At 51.3% G+C, this 17,818-nt stretch overlaps 1 protein-coding gene across 1 annotated transcript in view; it reads left to right on the top strand.

The window, feature by feature from the left end:
* The window catches only part of LASP1 (LIM and SH3 protein 1), a 30,381-nt gene that overhangs the window by 2,999 nt on the left and 9,564 nt on the right, over positions 1-17,818 (top strand). Inside the window, exons 2-3 of the mRNA XM_066336843.1 lie at positions 6,342-6,436; positions 15,334-15,418. Coding sequence (XP_066192940.1) covers positions 6,342-6,436; positions 15,334-15,418 — 180 coding nt within the window. The remainder of the gene's footprint in view (positions 1-6,341; positions 6,437-15,333; positions 15,419-17,818) is intronic.

The following is a 17,818-nucleotide window of genomic DNA, read 5'->3' on the forward strand; positions in this document are numbered from 1 at the left end:
CTGTTCCATGGAGTGCCTGTCCCTGCTTTTCCCAGCCCATGGGTCACTTCTGTCCCTGCCTTTCCCATTCCTTGGGGTGTTTCTGTCCCCGCCATTCCCATTCCTTGGGATGTTTCTGTCCCCGCCTTTCCCATTCATTGGGATGTTTCTGTCCCTGCCATTCCCATTCCTTGGGATGTTTCTGTCCCTGCCATTCCCATTCCCTGGCTCACCCCTGTCCCTGCCATTCCCATTCCCTGGCTCACCCATGTCCCTGCCATCCCCAGCCCTGTCCCTGCCTGTCCCCAGTCCAAAGGGCAGCTGGGCTGTGTTGGCAGCAGTTTTTCCAGGAGGGAACAGCCCCGGGCTGGCCGTGCCCGATCCCACTGTGCCCCCAGAACCCGGGACATCCTCTTCCCGCTGGGATTTATGGAAAAGCCACCTCCCCGGTGCCCTGGGGTGGCCCTGGGGACACGGCTGTCCCTGCCCCCACGGGGACAGCGCTGCTGCTGGCTTCCGCTGGGGAAGTGACACCGCAGTGGCCGCGGGGGCTGGGCCCCTCCTGCTGCTGTCCCCAAACCCTGGTGGCCCCGGCTGTGGGGTTTGCCCCGGGTGTGGGGTTCAGGGTTTGTTCCAGGTGTGGGGTTCGGGGTTTGCTCCAGGTGTGAAGTGTGGGGCTTGTTCCAGGTATGAGGGTTTGTTCCAGGTGTGGGGTTCAGGGTTTCCTCCAGATGTAGGGTTTGTTCCAGGTGTGGGGTTTGCCCCAGGTGTGGGGTTCAGGGTTTCCTCCAGGTGTGGGGTTTGGAGTTTCCTCCAGGTGTGGGGTTTCCTCCAGGTTTGGGGTTTGCCCCACGTGTGGGGTTCAGGGTTTCCTCCAGGTGTGGGGTTTGGAGTTTGGGGTTTGCTCCAGGTGTGGGGTTTGCCCCAGATTTGGAGTTTGGAATTTGCTCCAGGTGTGAAGTTTGGGGTTTGCTCCAGGTGTGGGGTGTGGGGTTCCCTCCAGATGTAGGGTTTGTTCCAGGTGTGGGGTTTAGAGTTTGGGGCTTGCCCCAGGTGTGGGATTTAGAGTTTGGGGTTTCGTCGAGGTGTGGGGTGTGGCGTGGTGTTTGCTCCAGGTGTGGGGTTTCCTCCAGATGTAGGGTTTGCTCCAGGTGTGGGGCTTGGAGTTTGGGGATTTCCTCCAGGTGTGGGGTTTGCCCCAGGTGTGGGGTTTAGAGTTTGGGGTTTGTTCCAGGTGTGGGGTGTGGCGTGGTGTTTGCTCCAGATGTAGGGTTTGCTCCAGGTATGGGGCTTGGAGTTTGGGGTTTTCCTCCAGGTGTGGGGTTTGGGATTTCCTCCAGATGTGGGGTTTAGGGTTTGTTCCAGGTGTGGAGTTTGGAGTTTGGGGTTTGCCCCAGGTGTGGGGTTTGGGGTTTGTTCCAGGTGTGGGGTTTGGGGTGTGGGGTTTGGGGTTTGCAGCTGTGGCTGCCCCTGGAAGTGTCCAAGGCCAGGCTGGATGAGGTTTGGAGCACCCTGGGATAGTAAAAAACATCCCTGCCCGTGGCTGGGACACTTCACCGGTCACTGGATGAGTTTTAGGGTCCTTTCCATCCCAGACCATTCCATGGTGATAAATCCAAGGCATCCCTCATTACCCCAGTGTGGATTATTGTCTCTGCCCCACTCACCTGGATAAACCTGGGGAGTTTCAGAGCTGTTTTCCTTTAAACCCCCCATTTCCCAGTCAGGTTCTGCTGGTCAGGAAGAGCTTCCAGAATGTGAGTTCCCCCTCAGAGATGCTTCTGGGATCACCTGGGATCAGAGTTGGGAAGCCCAGGGCGTTGATGCTCCTCTAAAAACCCCCGTTTGGAGCCTGTCCTATTTCTCTGCAGAAATTTAAAAGTTATTTTGGCTTCCAGAAGGTTCCTGCAAATCTGAAATAACTGCTGCTGTGTCCAGTGGGGCTCCTTAGAGCTGTGCCTGCCCAGGAATTCCTGCGGGAATGAGCTGGGAATGCTCCTGGGGGGAGTGGAGCATGGGGCTGGTGTGGGGCACAGGGATCTGCTGGGTCACAGGGATCTGCTGCCCTTCCTGGATTTGGGGTCAGTTTTTTTTCCTTGCTGGATCAGAGGGATTTGCTTCTGTTCCCAGATTTGGGATCGGGATTCCTTCCCTGGCTGGATCACAGGGATCTGTTTCTTTTCCCAGATTTGGGATTGGGGTTGTTTCTAGGCTGGATCACAGGGATCTGCTGTTCCTGCTGCTGGAGCTGGGATTGGGATTTCTGCCCTGCTGGATCACAGGGATCTGGTTCTTTTCCTGGACTTGGGATTGGGGTTCTTTCCCTGCTGGGTCACAGGGATCTGCTGCCCTTCCTGGATTTGGGGTCAGTTTTTTTTCCTTGCTGGATCAGAGGGATTTGCTTCTGTTCCCAGATTTAGGATCAGGATTCCTTCCCTGGCTGGATCACAGGGATCTGCTGTAGTTCCTGGGGCTGGGATTTGGGTTCCTTTTTTGCTGGATCACAGGGATCTGGTTCTTTTCCCAGATTTGGGATTGGGGTTGTTTCCTGGCTGGATCACAGGGATCTGCTGCCCTTCCTGGATTTGGGATCAGAATCACAGGGATCTGCTGTTCCTGCTCCCAGATTTGGGATCAGGCTTGTTTCCCTGCTGCTGTTCCTGGATTTGGGATTGGGGTTCTTTCCCTGCTGGATCACAGGGATCTGGTTCTTTTCCCGGATTTGGGATTGGGATTTCTTCCAGGCTGGATCACAGGGATCTGCTGCAGTTCCCAGATTTGGGATTGGGTTAGGGCTTTGCTGTTCCTGCTGCTGGAGCTGGGATTGGGATTTCTGCCCTGCTGGGTCACAGGGATCTGGTTCTTTTCCCAGATTTGGGATTGGGATTTCTGCCCTGCTGGGTCACAGGGATCTGGTTCTTTTCCCAGATTTGGGATTGGGATTTCTGCCCTGCTGGGTCACAGGGATCTGGTTCTTTTCCCAGATTTGAGATTGGGATTGTTTCCTGGCTGGATCACAGGGATCTGCTGCCCTTCCTGGATTTGGGGTCAGGTTTTTTTTTTTCCCTGCTGGATCAGAGGGATTTGCTTCTGTTCCCAGATTTGGGATTGGGGTTGTTTCTAGGCTGGATCACAGGGATCTGCTGTTCCTGCTCCCAGAGCTGGGATTGGGATTTCTTCCCTGCTGGATCACAGGGATCTGCTGCCCTTCCTGGATTTGGGATTGTTTCCCTGCTGGATCACAGGGATTTGGCTCTTTTCCCAGATTTGGGATTGGGGTTGTTTCCTGGCTGGATCACAGGGATCTGCTGCCCTTCCTGGATTTGGGATCAGAATCACAGGGATCTGCTGTTCCTGCTCCCAGATTTGGGATCAGGCTTGTTTCCCTGCTGCTGTTCCCAGATTTGGGATCAGGATTCCTTCCCTGCTGGATCAGAGGGATCTGCAGCTGTTCCCGGATTTGGGATTGGGGTTCTTTCCCTGCTGGATCACAGGGATCTGGTTCTTTTCCCAGATTTGGGATTGGGATTTCTGCCCTGCTGGATCACAGGGATCTGGTTTTTTTCCCAGATTTAGGATTGGGGTTGTTTCCTGGCTGGGTCACAGGGATCTGGTTCTTTTCCCAGATTTGGGATTGTTTCCAGGCTGGATCACAGGGACCTGCAGCTCTCCCTGGCTTTGGGATCAGGCTGGTTTCCCTGCTGGATCACAGGGATCCCAGCTGGCTCTGCCACATCCTCCTGGGAGCTGGGACATCCCCTGAGGAGCTCTGGGATGGTGCTGCCCGTCCCCTGTGGATCCATGGAGCCACCACTGGCAGCTTTTACTGGGAAGGGCTTGGAAAGAGCCCTGAACCCCCCAAAACCAGGCTGAGACTGCCAACAGCCCCAAAACCTTGGGATTCACCTGTTGATCCATCCTTCAGGGAGCCCAAAAAAGCTGGGAAGGAAAAAAAAAAAAAAAAAACAAAAAAAAACAACAAACTGGGAAGGGACAGAGCAAAAAACCCCTCGGGGCTGGAGGAACTGGAGCAGAAGGGAGGAACAAATTCATTGCTCAGAGCAATTGAGAGGAGGAAAATCCTCCAGTCCCGGGCTGAGTCACGTCCCCAGAGCCCCGGCTGTGTTTGTGCACGGGGTGTGGTGGCACCGGGGAGGTGACAGAGGTGACAGCAGGGCTGGGCTCCTTGGGAATGCGGATCCAGCCGCGGCTGGGAGAGGGGAATCGGCTCCTGGGATGGTTAAATGTGGAAATCCCAGCAAAAACCACACTCACCCGTTCTCTAATTAGCACTTGGAGCTGCTAATTGAACTTTTGGAGGAGTTTTTCCCCATTTTTGGGGGCTGGACTCACGCACCTGGGCTGTGAGCAGTGAAGGGTTTACTCCAGGTTCTGCTTCCCTTTTTTCCCTGCCCAGAAAATTCCCGTTCCACTCTGGGAATTCCCACCAGATCCCTCAAATCCCTGTGGGAACGTGGGCTCAGGACATTGAACTGGGGCTGGGTGGCCTCAAAATCACAAAAATCAGCTTCATTTTGGTCAGAAAACACCTCCCAGGTGATCACATCCAACTTTTCCTTCCAGCTCCTCCCCTCCTGGGGCTGAGAGGGAATCATTCCTTTAGCCCTGAAAAAAGCTAAATGAAGGAGCATTTTATTTTAGGAGCAGCCCTAAAAAAAAGAAATGAAACTTTTTTAAAAGACAAACCTTTAAAAAAAGAAAAAAAAAACCTTTAAAATGCTCCTTTGGGGTTTGTGTGGGGTTTTGGGGCTGTGTTTCTCACCTTGGATCCGTGGCTTATTCCCAGGAGAGGATTTTCCTGTTTGGCTCCTGCAGCAGCAAAAAAAAAAAAACCCAAAAAAACCCCAAAACAGCAGCTTTGAACCTCCAAAACTCAGCTCTAACCTCTGCTGAATTTGCCCCAAATTTGCCCTGAATCCCCTCCCAAATCTGCCCCAAACCAGGACAAATGTCACTTGTGCCTCCTGCAGAAGGAATTTTTCCTATCCGTGAATTCCTGGAGCAGTGGAAGGAAATAAATCTCTCCCAAGGTTGGGATAAATGGATTGGGAAGATCAGGAGAGATGGAATTTTATCCTGAATTAACCGTATTTATTCATATAAATATTTATTCATTCATATCCATTTTTTATCCATATCCAATTTATTCATATCCATTATTATTTAGGATATTTATTCCCTGTGCTCACTTAATCAACCTTCCAACCTTTATTTTTATTTTCATTATCCAGAAAATGCATTGGGAAGGTTGGAAGAGATGGAATTTTAACCCAAATTAAAAATATTTATTCCCTGTGCTCACTTAATCAACTTTTTCCCCCTTTTCCAAAAAAAACCCTGAGTTTTGCTGCTCCCGAGCTCTGAGCACCCAAAACATTCCTTAATACCTAAAAAAGGAGCTTGAAAATCCCATTTTTTCATAGCTTGGGCAGCTTTTAGGAGGAAAACTCAATTTTCCTGGATGTTGGGGAAGATGAATCAGGGAAACCTTATAAATGTGATTGATTAGCCAAAGATCCTGAAAATATCAAACCTGTAATGGAAATAGAAATGAAAACTGATTTTGAGTTGTAGGATACTGAGTCTTAGTTACTCTATAACCTGAAAACAATAACCTAGCTGTAGGAGAATCCATTTTCATTGAACAATCCCTTTCTGCTGGCTGAGGGACCCAAAGGTCAATGCAGCAAAACAGAAAAGTCTAAAGAGCAGTTTTTAGAGTTTAAAATATAACACAATATGGTGATGTAGTAGTTCTTACAGGCTGGATGTAGATTCTGTAGGATTTTGTGTCTTGTTGGTCACTGTAAATTAGAATATCCATCACAAAAGGAGATAGAATGGATTGTCACAGGGACAGTGTTGGGGAAGATGAATCAGGGAAACCTTATAAATGTGATTGATTAGCCAAAGATCCTGAAAATATGAAACCTGTAATGGAAATAGAAATGAAAACTGATTTTGAGTTGTAGGATACTGAGTCACTCTCACCTCTCTTAACTCCCGCCTCTCTCAGCTCTTCCTCCTCCTGCTCTTCCCTCTTCCTCCTCTTTTCCCTGCTCTCTCCCTGCCCTTTGCTCTCTCTCAGCTCTCCCCTGCTGTTCTCTCTCCCTCTCTCTTTGGGGTTTCCCTCCAGCCCAGGCTGCTGGCTGAGGGCAGGACCCTTTTACCCACGGCCCTTCCAATAAAACCGCATTTTCTGGAATATCTCAGGCCAGCAGAATTCCTTGTCCCTGCTGTCTGCGGGTTCTCCTACACCTGGGGTCCTGGGTGGGGATTTTGGGGTTCCAGCGGGGTTTTGGGGTCCCTGGTGCTGATGGATGTTCCTTTGGGTGTTGCAGTTCTGGCACAAATCCTGTTTCCACTGTGAGACCTGCAAGATGACCCTGAACATGAAGAATTACAAGGGTTATGAGAAGAAGCCGTACTGCAACGCGTGAGTTCTTCTGAAGGGCAGAGGGGTGGGAAGGGGAGGGAGGGTTGGTTAGTAGGAAAATTCTCACCAAAAAAAAAAAAAAATTCATACCAAAGGGGAAAAAAAAGGTTCCACCAACAAAAGAAAAAAATTCCCACTAAAGGAAAAAAAAAGGTGCCACCAAAGGGAAAAAAATAATCCCGCCAACAAAATTATATTCCACACAAAGTATTTAAAAAAAATTCCAAAAAAGAAAAAAAAAAAAGAAAATTCCAAAAAAAGTTTCCTAAAAAAATTTTAAAAATTTCAAAAAATTAAAGAACTTTCACCAAACTCCACCAAACTCCACCATTTTAAAACGTTCCAAAAAAATCAAATAATAAAAAAATTTAAAAATGTAAAACATTCAAAAAAAATTTTAATTAATTTTTTTTTTTTAGAATTTAAAACCGTTTGTAGTAGTACCAAAAAAGTGAACAAAAAGAAACCCCCAAAACACTGAGAGAGCCAGAGCACGACCTGACTGTCACCGCAGGACACAAAAAAATACCTCAAATATTTCAGAAGGCAAAGAGCATAGAAAAAAAAAAGCTTTTATTCTCTAAATCGTTATTAAAATACATTTATACTGTATGAGGTGTTCCCACAGAGACTTCCCGTGGCTGGGGAATGGGAAGGACACGTCCCTGATCCCGTGGCTTCGGGGACAGAAACGGCAAAACTCCAGCTGCGGCTCCCGGCAATTCCTGGGAGTGCAGGGAAGCTGGGGTTAAACTAGTTAGGGCTGGTTTTAAACTGGGGTTACACCCCCAGTTAGGGCTGGTGTTAAACCAGTTAGGGCTGGTGTTAAACTAGTTAGTACTGGTTTTAAACCAGGGTTACACCTTCAGTTAGTATACTGGTGTTAAACCAGTTAGTACTGGTTTTAAACTGGGGTTACACCCCCAGTTAGGGCTGGTGTTAAACCAGTTAATACTGATGTTAAACCAGTTAGGGCTGGTGTTAAACCAGTTAGTACTGGTTTTAAACCAGGGTTACACCTCCAGTTAGGCCTGGTGTTAAACCAGGGTTACACTCCCAGTTAGTTCTGGTGTTAAACCAGTTAAACTAGTTAGTACTGGTTTTGAACCAGGGTTACACCCCCAGTTAGGGCTGCTGTTAAACCAGTTAGTTCTGGTGTTAAACTAGTTAATACTGGTGTTAAACTAGTTAGGGCTGGTGTTACAGCAGTTAACGGTGGTGTTAAACCAGGGTTACACCCTCAGTTAACACCCTGTTAACCCGGGGTTACATCCCTAGTTAACACTGGTATTAAACCAGTTAGTCCCGGTGTTAAACTAGTTAGTACTGGTGTTAAACCAGGGTTACACCCCCAGTTAACACTGGTGTTAAACTAGTTAGTACTGGTATCAAACCAGGGGTCACAGTGGTATTAAAGCAGGTGGTGCTGGTTTTAAACCAGGGTTAAACCCCCAGTTAATACCGGTGTTAAACCAGTTTATTCTGGAATTAAAGCAGTTAGTGCTGGTGTTAAACCAGTTTATTCTGGAATTAAAGCAGTTAGTCCTGGTGTTAAAGCAGGGTTACACTCCCAGTTAACACTGGTATTAAAGCAGTTAGTGCTGGTGTTTGTTAAACCAGGATCAACCTCCAGTTAACACTGGTGTTAAACCAGTTAGTGCTGGTGTTAAAGCAGTTAATTCTGTATTAAAGCAGTTAATTCTGGTGTGAAATCTACGTTCCCAGGTCTCAGTGCCGGGGCTGACCTGGGGGAGCTCCAGGTGTTGGTTTGTGTCCCTGCGGGTGTGGGGAGGGCAGGGATCCGTGTCCCTGCGGGTGTGAGGAGGGCAGGGATCCGTGTCCCTGCAGGTGTGGGGAGGGCAGAGATGGGTTTTTGGGAGCTCAGGGATGTTTTTGGGGGGCTCAGGGATTTTGGGGGAGCTCAGGGATCCGTGTCCCTGCAGGGATTGAGGGGCTCGGGGATGGTTTTTGGGGGGCTCAGGGATTTTTGGGGGAGCTCAGGGATCTGTGTCCATGCAGGGAATGAGGGGCTCAGGGGTTTTTTGGGAGCTCAGGAATGCTTTTGTGGGGGCTCAGGGATGATTTTTGGGGACTCAGGGATTTTTGGGGAGCTCAGGGATGATTTTTGGGGGAGCTCAGGGATCTGTGTCCCTGCAGGGAATGAGGAGCTCAGGGATTTTTGGTGAGCTCAGGGATGGTTTTTTTTGGGGGCTCAAGGATTTTTGGGGGTCTCAGGGATTTTTTTGGGGAGCTCAGGGATGTTTTTTTTGGGGAGCTCAGGGATGGTTTTTGGGAACTCAGGGATTTTTGGGGAGCTCAGGGATGGTTTTGGGGGGTCTCAGGGATTTGTGTCCCTGCAGGGACTTTTGGGGAGCTCAGGGAATGAAGACCTCAGGAATGTTTTTTTGGGGAGCTCAGGGATTTCTGTCCCTGCAGGGAATGAGGAGCTCAGGGATGATTTTTGGGAACTCAGGGATTTTTGGGGGAGCTCAGGGATCTGTGTCCATGCAGAGATTGAGGAGCTCAGGGATTTTTGGTGAGCTCAGGGATGGTTTTTTGGGGGCTCAAGGATTTTTGGGGGTCTCAGGGATTTTTTTTTTGGGAGCTCAGGGATGGTTTTTTGGGATACTCAGGGATTTTTGGTGAGCTCAGGGATGGTTTTTTGGGAACTCAGGGATTTTTGGGGAGCTCAGGGATGGTTTTTGGGATGCTCAGGGATTTTTGGGGAGCTCAGGGATGGTTTTTTGGGAACTCAGGGATTTTTGGGGAGCTCAGGGATGGTTTTTTGGGAACTCAGGGATTTTTGGGGAGCTCAGGGATGGTTTTTTGGGGGCTCAAGGATTTTTGGGGGTCTCAGGGATGGTTTTTGGGAACTCAGGGATTTTTTGGGGAGCTCAGGAATGTTTTTTTGGGGAGCTCAGGGATTTCTGTCCCTGCAGGGATTGAGGAGCTCAGGAATGTTTTTGTGGGAGCTCAGGGATGATTTTTGGGGACTCAGGGATTTTTGGGGAGCTCAGGGATCCGTGTCCCTGCAGGGAATGAGGAGCTCAGGGATGATTTGTGTGTACTCAGGGATGATTTTTTAGGAGCTCAGGGATTTGTGTCCCTACAGGGAATGAGGTTTGTGGGGAGCTCAGGGATGGTTTTTTGGGGAGCTCAGGGATGTTTTTTGGGATGCTCAGGGATGGTTTTTGGGGAGCTCAGGGATGGTTTTTGGGGTGCTCAGGGATCCCCCCGTGCTCAGAGGTGTCACCAGGGGCAGCCATTCCCCATTTCTGGCAGGGAAAGAATCCCAAAGTAAATAAAATAAACCTGGGAGGCAAAAATAATCCTCCAGGGTGTGGAGAGGAGCTGGGACAGGAGCAGCTCCCTGGGCCCTTTTTGGGCTTTTTCCTGGGCCCCTTTTTTTTTCATTATTATTTTTCCTGGGCCCTTTTTTTTATTATTTTTTCCTGGGCCCCTTTTTTTTTTTTTTTTTTTTTTTTTGGCTTTTTCCTGGGCCCTTTTTTTTTTTTTTTGGCTTTTTCCTGGGCCCTTTTTTGGGGCTTTTTCCTAGGCCCTTTTGGAATCATTTTTAATCATTAATAAAAGTTAACTCATCATTTTAATAATCAATAAAAGTCCTACACAGAATATTCATTCTAATATTTGCCCAAAAACCCCAAAAAAACCACTTTACAATGCCCATTTCTAACACTGGAGCAACCTCGAGTTTCTTCCCCAATTAAAATGAAGTTTTTATCTGAATTTCCTTTTCGGGTCCAGGGAAAGGAGAAGTGGTGAGAGCAGAGCTTGGCCCCACCCTCCCATTTCCGGGGCCTTTTTTGGGGTTTTTTTTTGGGGTCCAGGACACTCCTGACTGTCCAGTTGGGTTGAAAATAAATCAGATTTTTTTTTTTAGGGGGAAACAGCAAATGATTGGAAAAAAAATCAGGGTTTTGGGGGGCAAATAATTGAAAAAAAGGTTGAGGGTTTTTTTTTTGCAGGGGGGAGAACAGCAGGAAATTTGGGAATTGGGGGGGATTTTATCCCAAATTTGGGGGTTTTAGGGAGGTTTGGGGGAGTTTTACCCAAATTTGGGGGGGTTGGGGAACGTTTCAACCCCGAATTTGGGGATTTTAGGGAGTTTTGGGGGAGTTTCACTCCAATTTGGGGGGTTTTAGGGTGGTTTTGAGGAGTTTCATCCCAAATTTGGGGGTTGGGGGACATTTTAGCTCCAAATTTGGAGATTTTAGGGAGGTTTTGGGGAGTTTCATTCCAAATTTGAGGGTTTGGGGGACATTTTAGCTCCAAATTTGGGGATTTTAGGGAGTTTTGGGGGAGTTTCATCCCAAATTTGGGGGTTTAGGGGATGTTTTGGCTCCAAATTTTGGGGTTTGGGGAGTTTCACTCCAATTTTGAGGGTTTGGGGCGATGTTTTAACCCCAAATTCGGGGGTTTTAGGGAGTTTTGGGGGAGTTTCACCCCGAATTTGGGGCTTTCAGCACTGTGGGATTTGCCCATCCCGAGGCTGGGAAATTCCTGAGGCTGGGAAATTCCTGACATTCCAGGACTCTCTCCCGGGGCTCCCTTTGATGCTGCTGCTGCTTTAACCCTTCCCAGCCCCAAAACCAGCACAGAAAACAAAAAAAAAATACCCCAAATCCTTTTAGTTCTTCCCCTTTTATTTGCCTTAAAACCGGAATTTAAAGTCGGATTTATTTTATTTTATTTTTTTCCCCATTCCAGAGGATGTGGGTGGGAAAACTCCAAGATTTGGATTTTTTTGCAGAGGTTTTTTCTTTCTCAGCTCCTCCTGGGAGTATCCCAACAAACCCCAAACTCCAGGAGGAGCCCAAATTCCCAAATTTGCTGGAGTTTGGAGGAAGAAATTGTGTCCTGGGAGAGGGAAAAAAAATAAAATAAAATAAAAAGGGGGTGGAAAAGCAACGTTTATCCTGGCAGGGAAGAGGCTTTTCCAAACGTGCCTCAGCACAGGCTCCTCTCTGTTCCAGCCCTGGCCTCCTGCCAAATTCCTGAGTTTTCTTTTCTTTGGGAGAGCAGCAGCAGAAGGAGGAGGAAGAGGGTTGGGCTTCCTCCAGCCCTGACTTTATTCCCCATAAATCCCGGAGCTTTGGGCTGGGAATTGGTTTGGTGGCAGTTGGGGACAGTCCCCAGCCGTGTCCTTGTCCCCTCCTTGGCTCTGGGAGGGAATTCAGCTCCAGCTCAGGGCTGGAATTGGAGGAAGGGGAGAATCCAGGGAAAGTCTGAGGTTTCTCCCAGTGAAAAACAGGGAAAAGCTGGAAAAAAAGAGCTGGAGTTCGGAGCTCCAGCTGCTCCCAAACATCTGCCAGAGGTTTGGGGATTGGGGATCCTGCCCTGATGGATCAGGGGGTGGGCTTATTCCTGGGCTTATTCCTGGGTTTGGGATTGGGATCACAGGGATCTGCTGTTCCTGGGAATTGCCTGGGAATTGTGGAGCAGCCAGATCTTTATCCCAGGGCTGGAATCCCGGCGGGATGAGCTCTGATCCAGCCAGGAATTGTGGAACAGCCGGATCTTTATCCCAGGGCTGGAATCCTGGTGGGATCAGCTCTGATCTGCCCGGGAATTGTGGAGCAGCCACATCCTTATCCTGGGGCTGGAATCCTGGTGGGATCAGCTCTGATCCAGCCAGGAATTGTGGAGCAGCCGGATCTTTGTCCTGCGGGGGGAATCCCGGCGGGATGAGCTCTGATCTGCCCGGGAATTGTGGAGCAGCCAGATCCTCATCCCGGTGGGAGAATCCCGGCGGGATGAGCTCTGATCCAGCCAGGAATTGTGGAGCAGCCAGATCTTTATCCCAGGGCTGGAATCCCGGCGGGATGAGCTCTGATCCAGCCAGGAATTGTGGAACGGCCAGATCTTTATCCCAGGGCTGGAATCTCGGTGGGATCAGCTCTGATCCAGCCAGGAATTGTGGAGCAGCCGGATCTTTATCCCGGGGCTGGAATCCCGGCGGGATGAGCTCTGATCCGCCGGGAATTGCCCGGCTCAGCCCTCCCCTAATGCCGCAGCCAGACGGTGGCTCCTCTGACCTGATTCTGCAGCGCCACAAAGGCACAAAAGCCTGCTCTGGGCCTCGGGAATCTACTGCCAGCAGCTGGGATCTGTGGGATCGGGAGGGTGAAAGGACCTTTCCTGGCCTGGGGTCGTGTTTGGGGTCCCCTGTGGTGGTCTTTGTGGGATCCCGGAATGGCCAGAGTCTGAAGGAGCCCCCCGGGATCATGAGGCCAAGCCCAGACACCCCAAATTCCCAAATTGTTGCCCAAGAGAGTTGTCTGAATGTTCCTGGAGCTCTGGGCCCCACAGGAATCATCAATCCAACCCAGACACCCCAAATTCCCACCCGGTCCCTGAGAGCGTTTTCCAAATGCTCCTGGAGCTCCGGGACCCATGGGGGTCATCAGTCCAACCCCAAATTCCCAAATTGTTGCCCAAGAGCATTGTCTGAATGTTCCTGGAGCTCTGGGACCCACAGGGATCATCAATCCAGCCCCAGGCACCCCAAATTCCCAAATTGTTTCCCAAGAGAGTTGTCTGAATGTTTCTGGAGCTCTGGGACCCACAGGGATTATCAGTCCAACCCCAAATTCCCAAGTTATTTCCCAAGAGCATTGTCTGAACATTCCTGGGGTCTCTGGGGTTTTTTGGGGGCCTCAGGGGTCCCCCACCACGCTGATCCTGCTCCAGGGCTGTCATTCCAACCGTGCTGCTCCTCATCCCAGAGTCATGGGAAAAACACCTGCGGGGAGGGGACACTGGGGTGGCTTTGCACGGGAAGATATCCCAGTTTTTGCCTGGATTTGGGAGCGGGACAGCAGCAGGCACCGTGACCAGGGTGGGGACAGCGCTGTCCCTGCGCCGGGGATTTCCTGTCCCTGCCCTGGGTTTGGAGCATTCCGTTTGGGAATTCCGCACTGAGGCTGTGGAGCCCGTGACCCCTTTCCCAAAGGTGTTTTTTCCCCTCTTTGCCCTCTCCCATCTGCGCCTCAGCCCCGGAGCCACCATCTGCTCCAGCTCAGCTTTCCTCCCGGGCTTTTTTCCTGGGAATTGTGGGGCGGGGAGAGCTCCACGGCAGCCAGGCTGGGAATCTCCAGGCAGAGCTGTGGGATGAAGCTGGGACTGACTCTTCCCCTCCTTGAGACACCCCAAATCCGGCAGCTCTTTGGGGTCAGGGCTGGGATTGAAGGCTCCTGTTATCCAAGGATTCCATCCGTGCTGTTCCACGTCTGCTGGAGCTGGGAATGGCCACGGGGAGTTGGGGCAGGGCTGGCAGCAGCCCCCAGCTGCAGCACTGGGTGTTTCCGTGCTCCCAGAACTCTCCCTGGGTCTCTTCCCGAGTTCCTGACCCCGTTGCTGAGCGTTGTCCCTGTTTGTGCCGGGATCGGGATGTTCTGAGCCTCAAGAAACACCAACATGAGGCTGAAACCTCGCTCAGGGAGAGCTCAGGCCGTGCCTGGGACCCCACAGAGCTCGGGCAGAAACTCTGGGAGCAGAGCCAGCAGCTTTTCCTGGGATAACGGGGCCCTGGGGGCTCTTTGGGGACGTGGAAAGGTCTGTCCTGAAATCCTGGAATGGTTCTGTCCCCGAGGGGAAAACGCTGCTGTGGCTCTGTTGTGATAAATGTGACAGGGGGAGAGAGCCCAGGGGAAAAGTGTTGGCTGGGGGAGAATCCCGTTGCTGGAGAAAGAATCCCATTGTTGGAGAATCCCGTTGCTGGAGAATCCCATTGTCGGAGAAATCCCACTGTGGGGCAGTCCCATTGTCTGGGCAATCCCACATGGCATTTGTCCCCGTGCATGGAGGGGACAAAAGCCCTGGAATGTTCCCGGCTCTGGGATGTGGCCCCTTGGGGACACGGGTTTGGGGTGGCACGGCCATGCTGGTTGGGCTGGGTGATCCTGGGGGGGTTTTCCAGCCTGAATGATTCCACGGTTCCGTGATTCCAGGATTCCATGGTTCTGTGATTCCGTAGTTCCATGGTTCCATGATTTCAGCATTCCATGGTTCCATCATTCCATTGTTCCGTGATTCTGTGGTTCCATGGCTCCATGATTCCACAACTCCCGTGATTTCGGGATTCCATGGTTCCATTATTCCATGGTTCCATCCTTCCATGATTCCGTGATTCCGTGATTTCAGGATTCCATGGTTCCATCACTCATGATTCTGTAGTTCCATGGTCCCATCGTTCCATGGTTCCATGACAGCCACAATTCCATCATTCCATGGTTCCATGGTTCTGTGGTTCCAGGATCCCATGGTTCCATCATTCCATGGTTCCATGACGTCCACAATTCCATCATTCCATGGTTCCATGGTTCTGTGGTTCCAGGATCCCATGGTTCCATCATTCCATGGTTCCATGACATCCACAATTCCAGGATTCCACAGTTCCATGGTTCTGTGGTTCCATCATTCCATGGTTCCATGACGTCCACAATTCCAGGATTCCATGGTTCCATGGTTCTGTGGTTCCAGGATCCCATGGTTCCATCATTCCATGGTTCCATGACGTCCACAAATCCAGGGTTCCATGGTTCTGTGGTTCCATGGTTCCATCATTCCATGGTTCCATGACGTCCATGGTTCCATGGTTCAATCATTCCATGACTCCACGGTTCCACCTCTCCGTGGTGGGGATTGCTCTGCCGTGTGGGGACAGGGGACAGGGACAGGGACAGGGGACAGGGGACAGAGGACAGGGACAGGGGACAGTCTAGGGGACAGGGGACAGGGACAGGGGACAGGGGACAGGGGGCAGAGGACAGGGGACAGGGACAGGGGACAGGGACAGAGGACAGGGGACAGGGACAGGGGACAGGGGACAGTCCAGGGGACAGGGGCAGTGGCATTAACGGTGTCCCTCCCCGCAGACACTACCCGAAGCAGTCCTTCACCATGGTGGCAGACACGCCCGAGAACCTGCGCCTAAAGCAGCAGAGTGAGCTCCAGAGCCAGGTGAGCCCCCGGGATTCCGGAATTCCCGCGGGAAAACCCCACACTGCCCTTCCCTGATGTGTTTTTGTCTCCGGGGGCTCCCTGTTTGGGGAGTTCTCCGCGTGTGTGTGACCTGTGCAGCTTCCTGAATTTACCTGTTCCATGGTTCCAGGATTCCATGGTTCCAGGATTCCATGGTTCCAGGATTCCATGATGCAGGAGAGTTGGGACACAGGAAGTTTGGGATACAGGAGAGGGGGAGATGCAGATTTGGGATGCAGGAGGTTTAGGATACAGGAGGTTTGGGATACAGAAGAAAGGGGATGCGGGAGGTTTGGGATACAGAAGGTTTTGGATACAGGAAGTTTGGGATACAGAAGAGGGAGGATGCAGGAGATCTGGGATGCAGATTTGGGATACAGGAAATTTGGGATGCAGGAGGTTTGGGATACAGAAGAGGGAGGATGCAGGAGATTTGGGATGCTGATTTGGGATACAGAAGAGGTTTGGGATACAGAAGAGGGGGAATACAGGTTTGGGATACAGGAAGTTTGGGATGCAGAAGAGGGGGATACAGGAGGTTTGGGATACAGAAGAGGGGGGATACAGGTTTGGGATACAGGTTTGGGATACAGAAGAGGTCTGGGATGCAGAAGAGGCGGATGCAGCCGTGACAATCCCAGTTTTCCCGGGCTCTGCCCGTGTGGAGCCGTGCTCTGAGCTCGGCTGTCACAGCCCTGCTGACGTGTGCTCCCAGCTCCTGTGCCAGGACAAATCCACGTCTAGGGATGAGCCTGGCTGCTGCCCTGGGAGCCACAGAATTCCCTTTTTTCCATGGAAAAGGACAGCCTGGGCTGCTGGCGGCAAGGCTCGATGGCTCTCCTGGCCTTTTCCGGGCTGTTTCCAGCTGGATTTTTGGGATCAATGTCGGATTTTTTCGGGATCAGATCGCTCCCTGCCGTGCTCTGAAGGATGCAGTGACCTTCCTCCTCCTCCTCCCATCACCCTGAGGGCCAGGAGCTGGAGAGCTGACGGATTCCTTGGGAATGCTTCCAGCAGCAGGAGGAGGAGGGGGAGCCTCACCTGCGGCAGAGCCAGCGGGGCCAGGGCCACCCTGGGGTCCCCAGGGCTCAGCTTTTGTCCCCAAGGCTCAGATTTTGTCCCCAAAGCTCAGATTTTGTCCCCAAGGCTCAGCTTTTGTCCCCAAGGCTCGGATTTTGTCCCCAAGGCTCAGTTTTTGTCCCCAAGGCTCAGCTTTTGTCCCCAAGGCTCGGATTTTATCCCCAAGGCTCAGATTTTGTCCCCAAGGCTCAGTTTTTGTCCCCAAGGCTCAGTTTTTGTCCCCAAGGCTCAGCTTTTCTCCCCAAGGCTTGGATTTTGTCCCCAAGGCTCAGCTTTTGTCCCCAAGGCTCAGTTTTTGTCCCCAAGGCTATTTTTGTCCCCAAGGCTCGGATTTTGTCCCCAAGGCTCAGTTTTTGTCCCCAAGGCTCAGATTTTGTCCCCAAGGCTATTTTTGTCCCCAAGGCTTGGATTTTGTCCCCAAGGCTGTTTTTGTCCCCAAGGCTCAGATTTTGTCCCCAAGGCTCAGCTTTTCTGCCCGCCCTTCCCCTGGGAGTGGCCCAGCAGATCCCTGGCTCAGGCTCAGAGCTGAGCCCAGCCCGGGGCTGGATTTGTGTCCCTGCAGCAGTGACAGGGACACGGGGATGACAGGGACACAGGGACACACCGTGGCTTTTCCATGGCAACCGCGGGGATGCGGCTGCTCCTGCGCTGGCGTCTCCAGGATTTTCCTGGGCTGTTGTTTGTTCCAGCAGAGCCAAGGGAGGGCTCTGTGTCTTTTTCCACGGGTTGGTCACCACAGCTCAGCCCTGTCCCCTGTCCCTGTCCCTGTCCCTGTCCCTGCTCCCGGCTCCCCCCGGGCTGTGGGGGATGGAGCTGGGAATGCTCAGGGATGGGGCTCCTCAGGGCAGGATTCCCACAGGATTCCCAGCAGTGAGGGGGTTCTGTGGGTGCTGGGGATCTCTGAGAGCACCTTTGGGTGGTGGGAGAGACCCTGCAGAGGGGCTGGGGGGATGCAGGAGGTTTGGGATAAAGACTTGGGATGCAGGAGGTTTGGGATAAAGACTTGGGATGCAGGAGGTTTAGGATGCAGGAGGTTTGGGGTGCAGGAGGTTTGGGGTAAGGAATAGTGGGATATTGGGGGTTTGGAATGTAGGAGGGGTGGGATATCAGAGTTTGGGGTACAGATTTGGAGTGCAGGAGGTTTGGGATAAGATTTGGGATGCAGGAGGTTTGGGATAAGGAATAGTGGGATATCGGGGGTTTGGAATGGAGGAGGAGTGGGATATCAGAGTTTGTGATACAGGAGGTTTGGGATAAGGAGTGATGGGATAGCAGAGGTTTGGGATGCGGAAAAGGGAT

The sequence above is a fragment of the Sylvia atricapilla genome, chromosome 27, assembly GCF_009819655.1.
Source record: "Sylvia atricapilla isolate bSylAtr1 chromosome 27, bSylAtr1.pri, whole genome shotgun sequence".
Classification (NCBI taxonomy): domain Eukaryota; kingdom Metazoa; phylum Chordata; class Aves; order Passeriformes; family Sylviidae; genus Sylvia; species Sylvia atricapilla.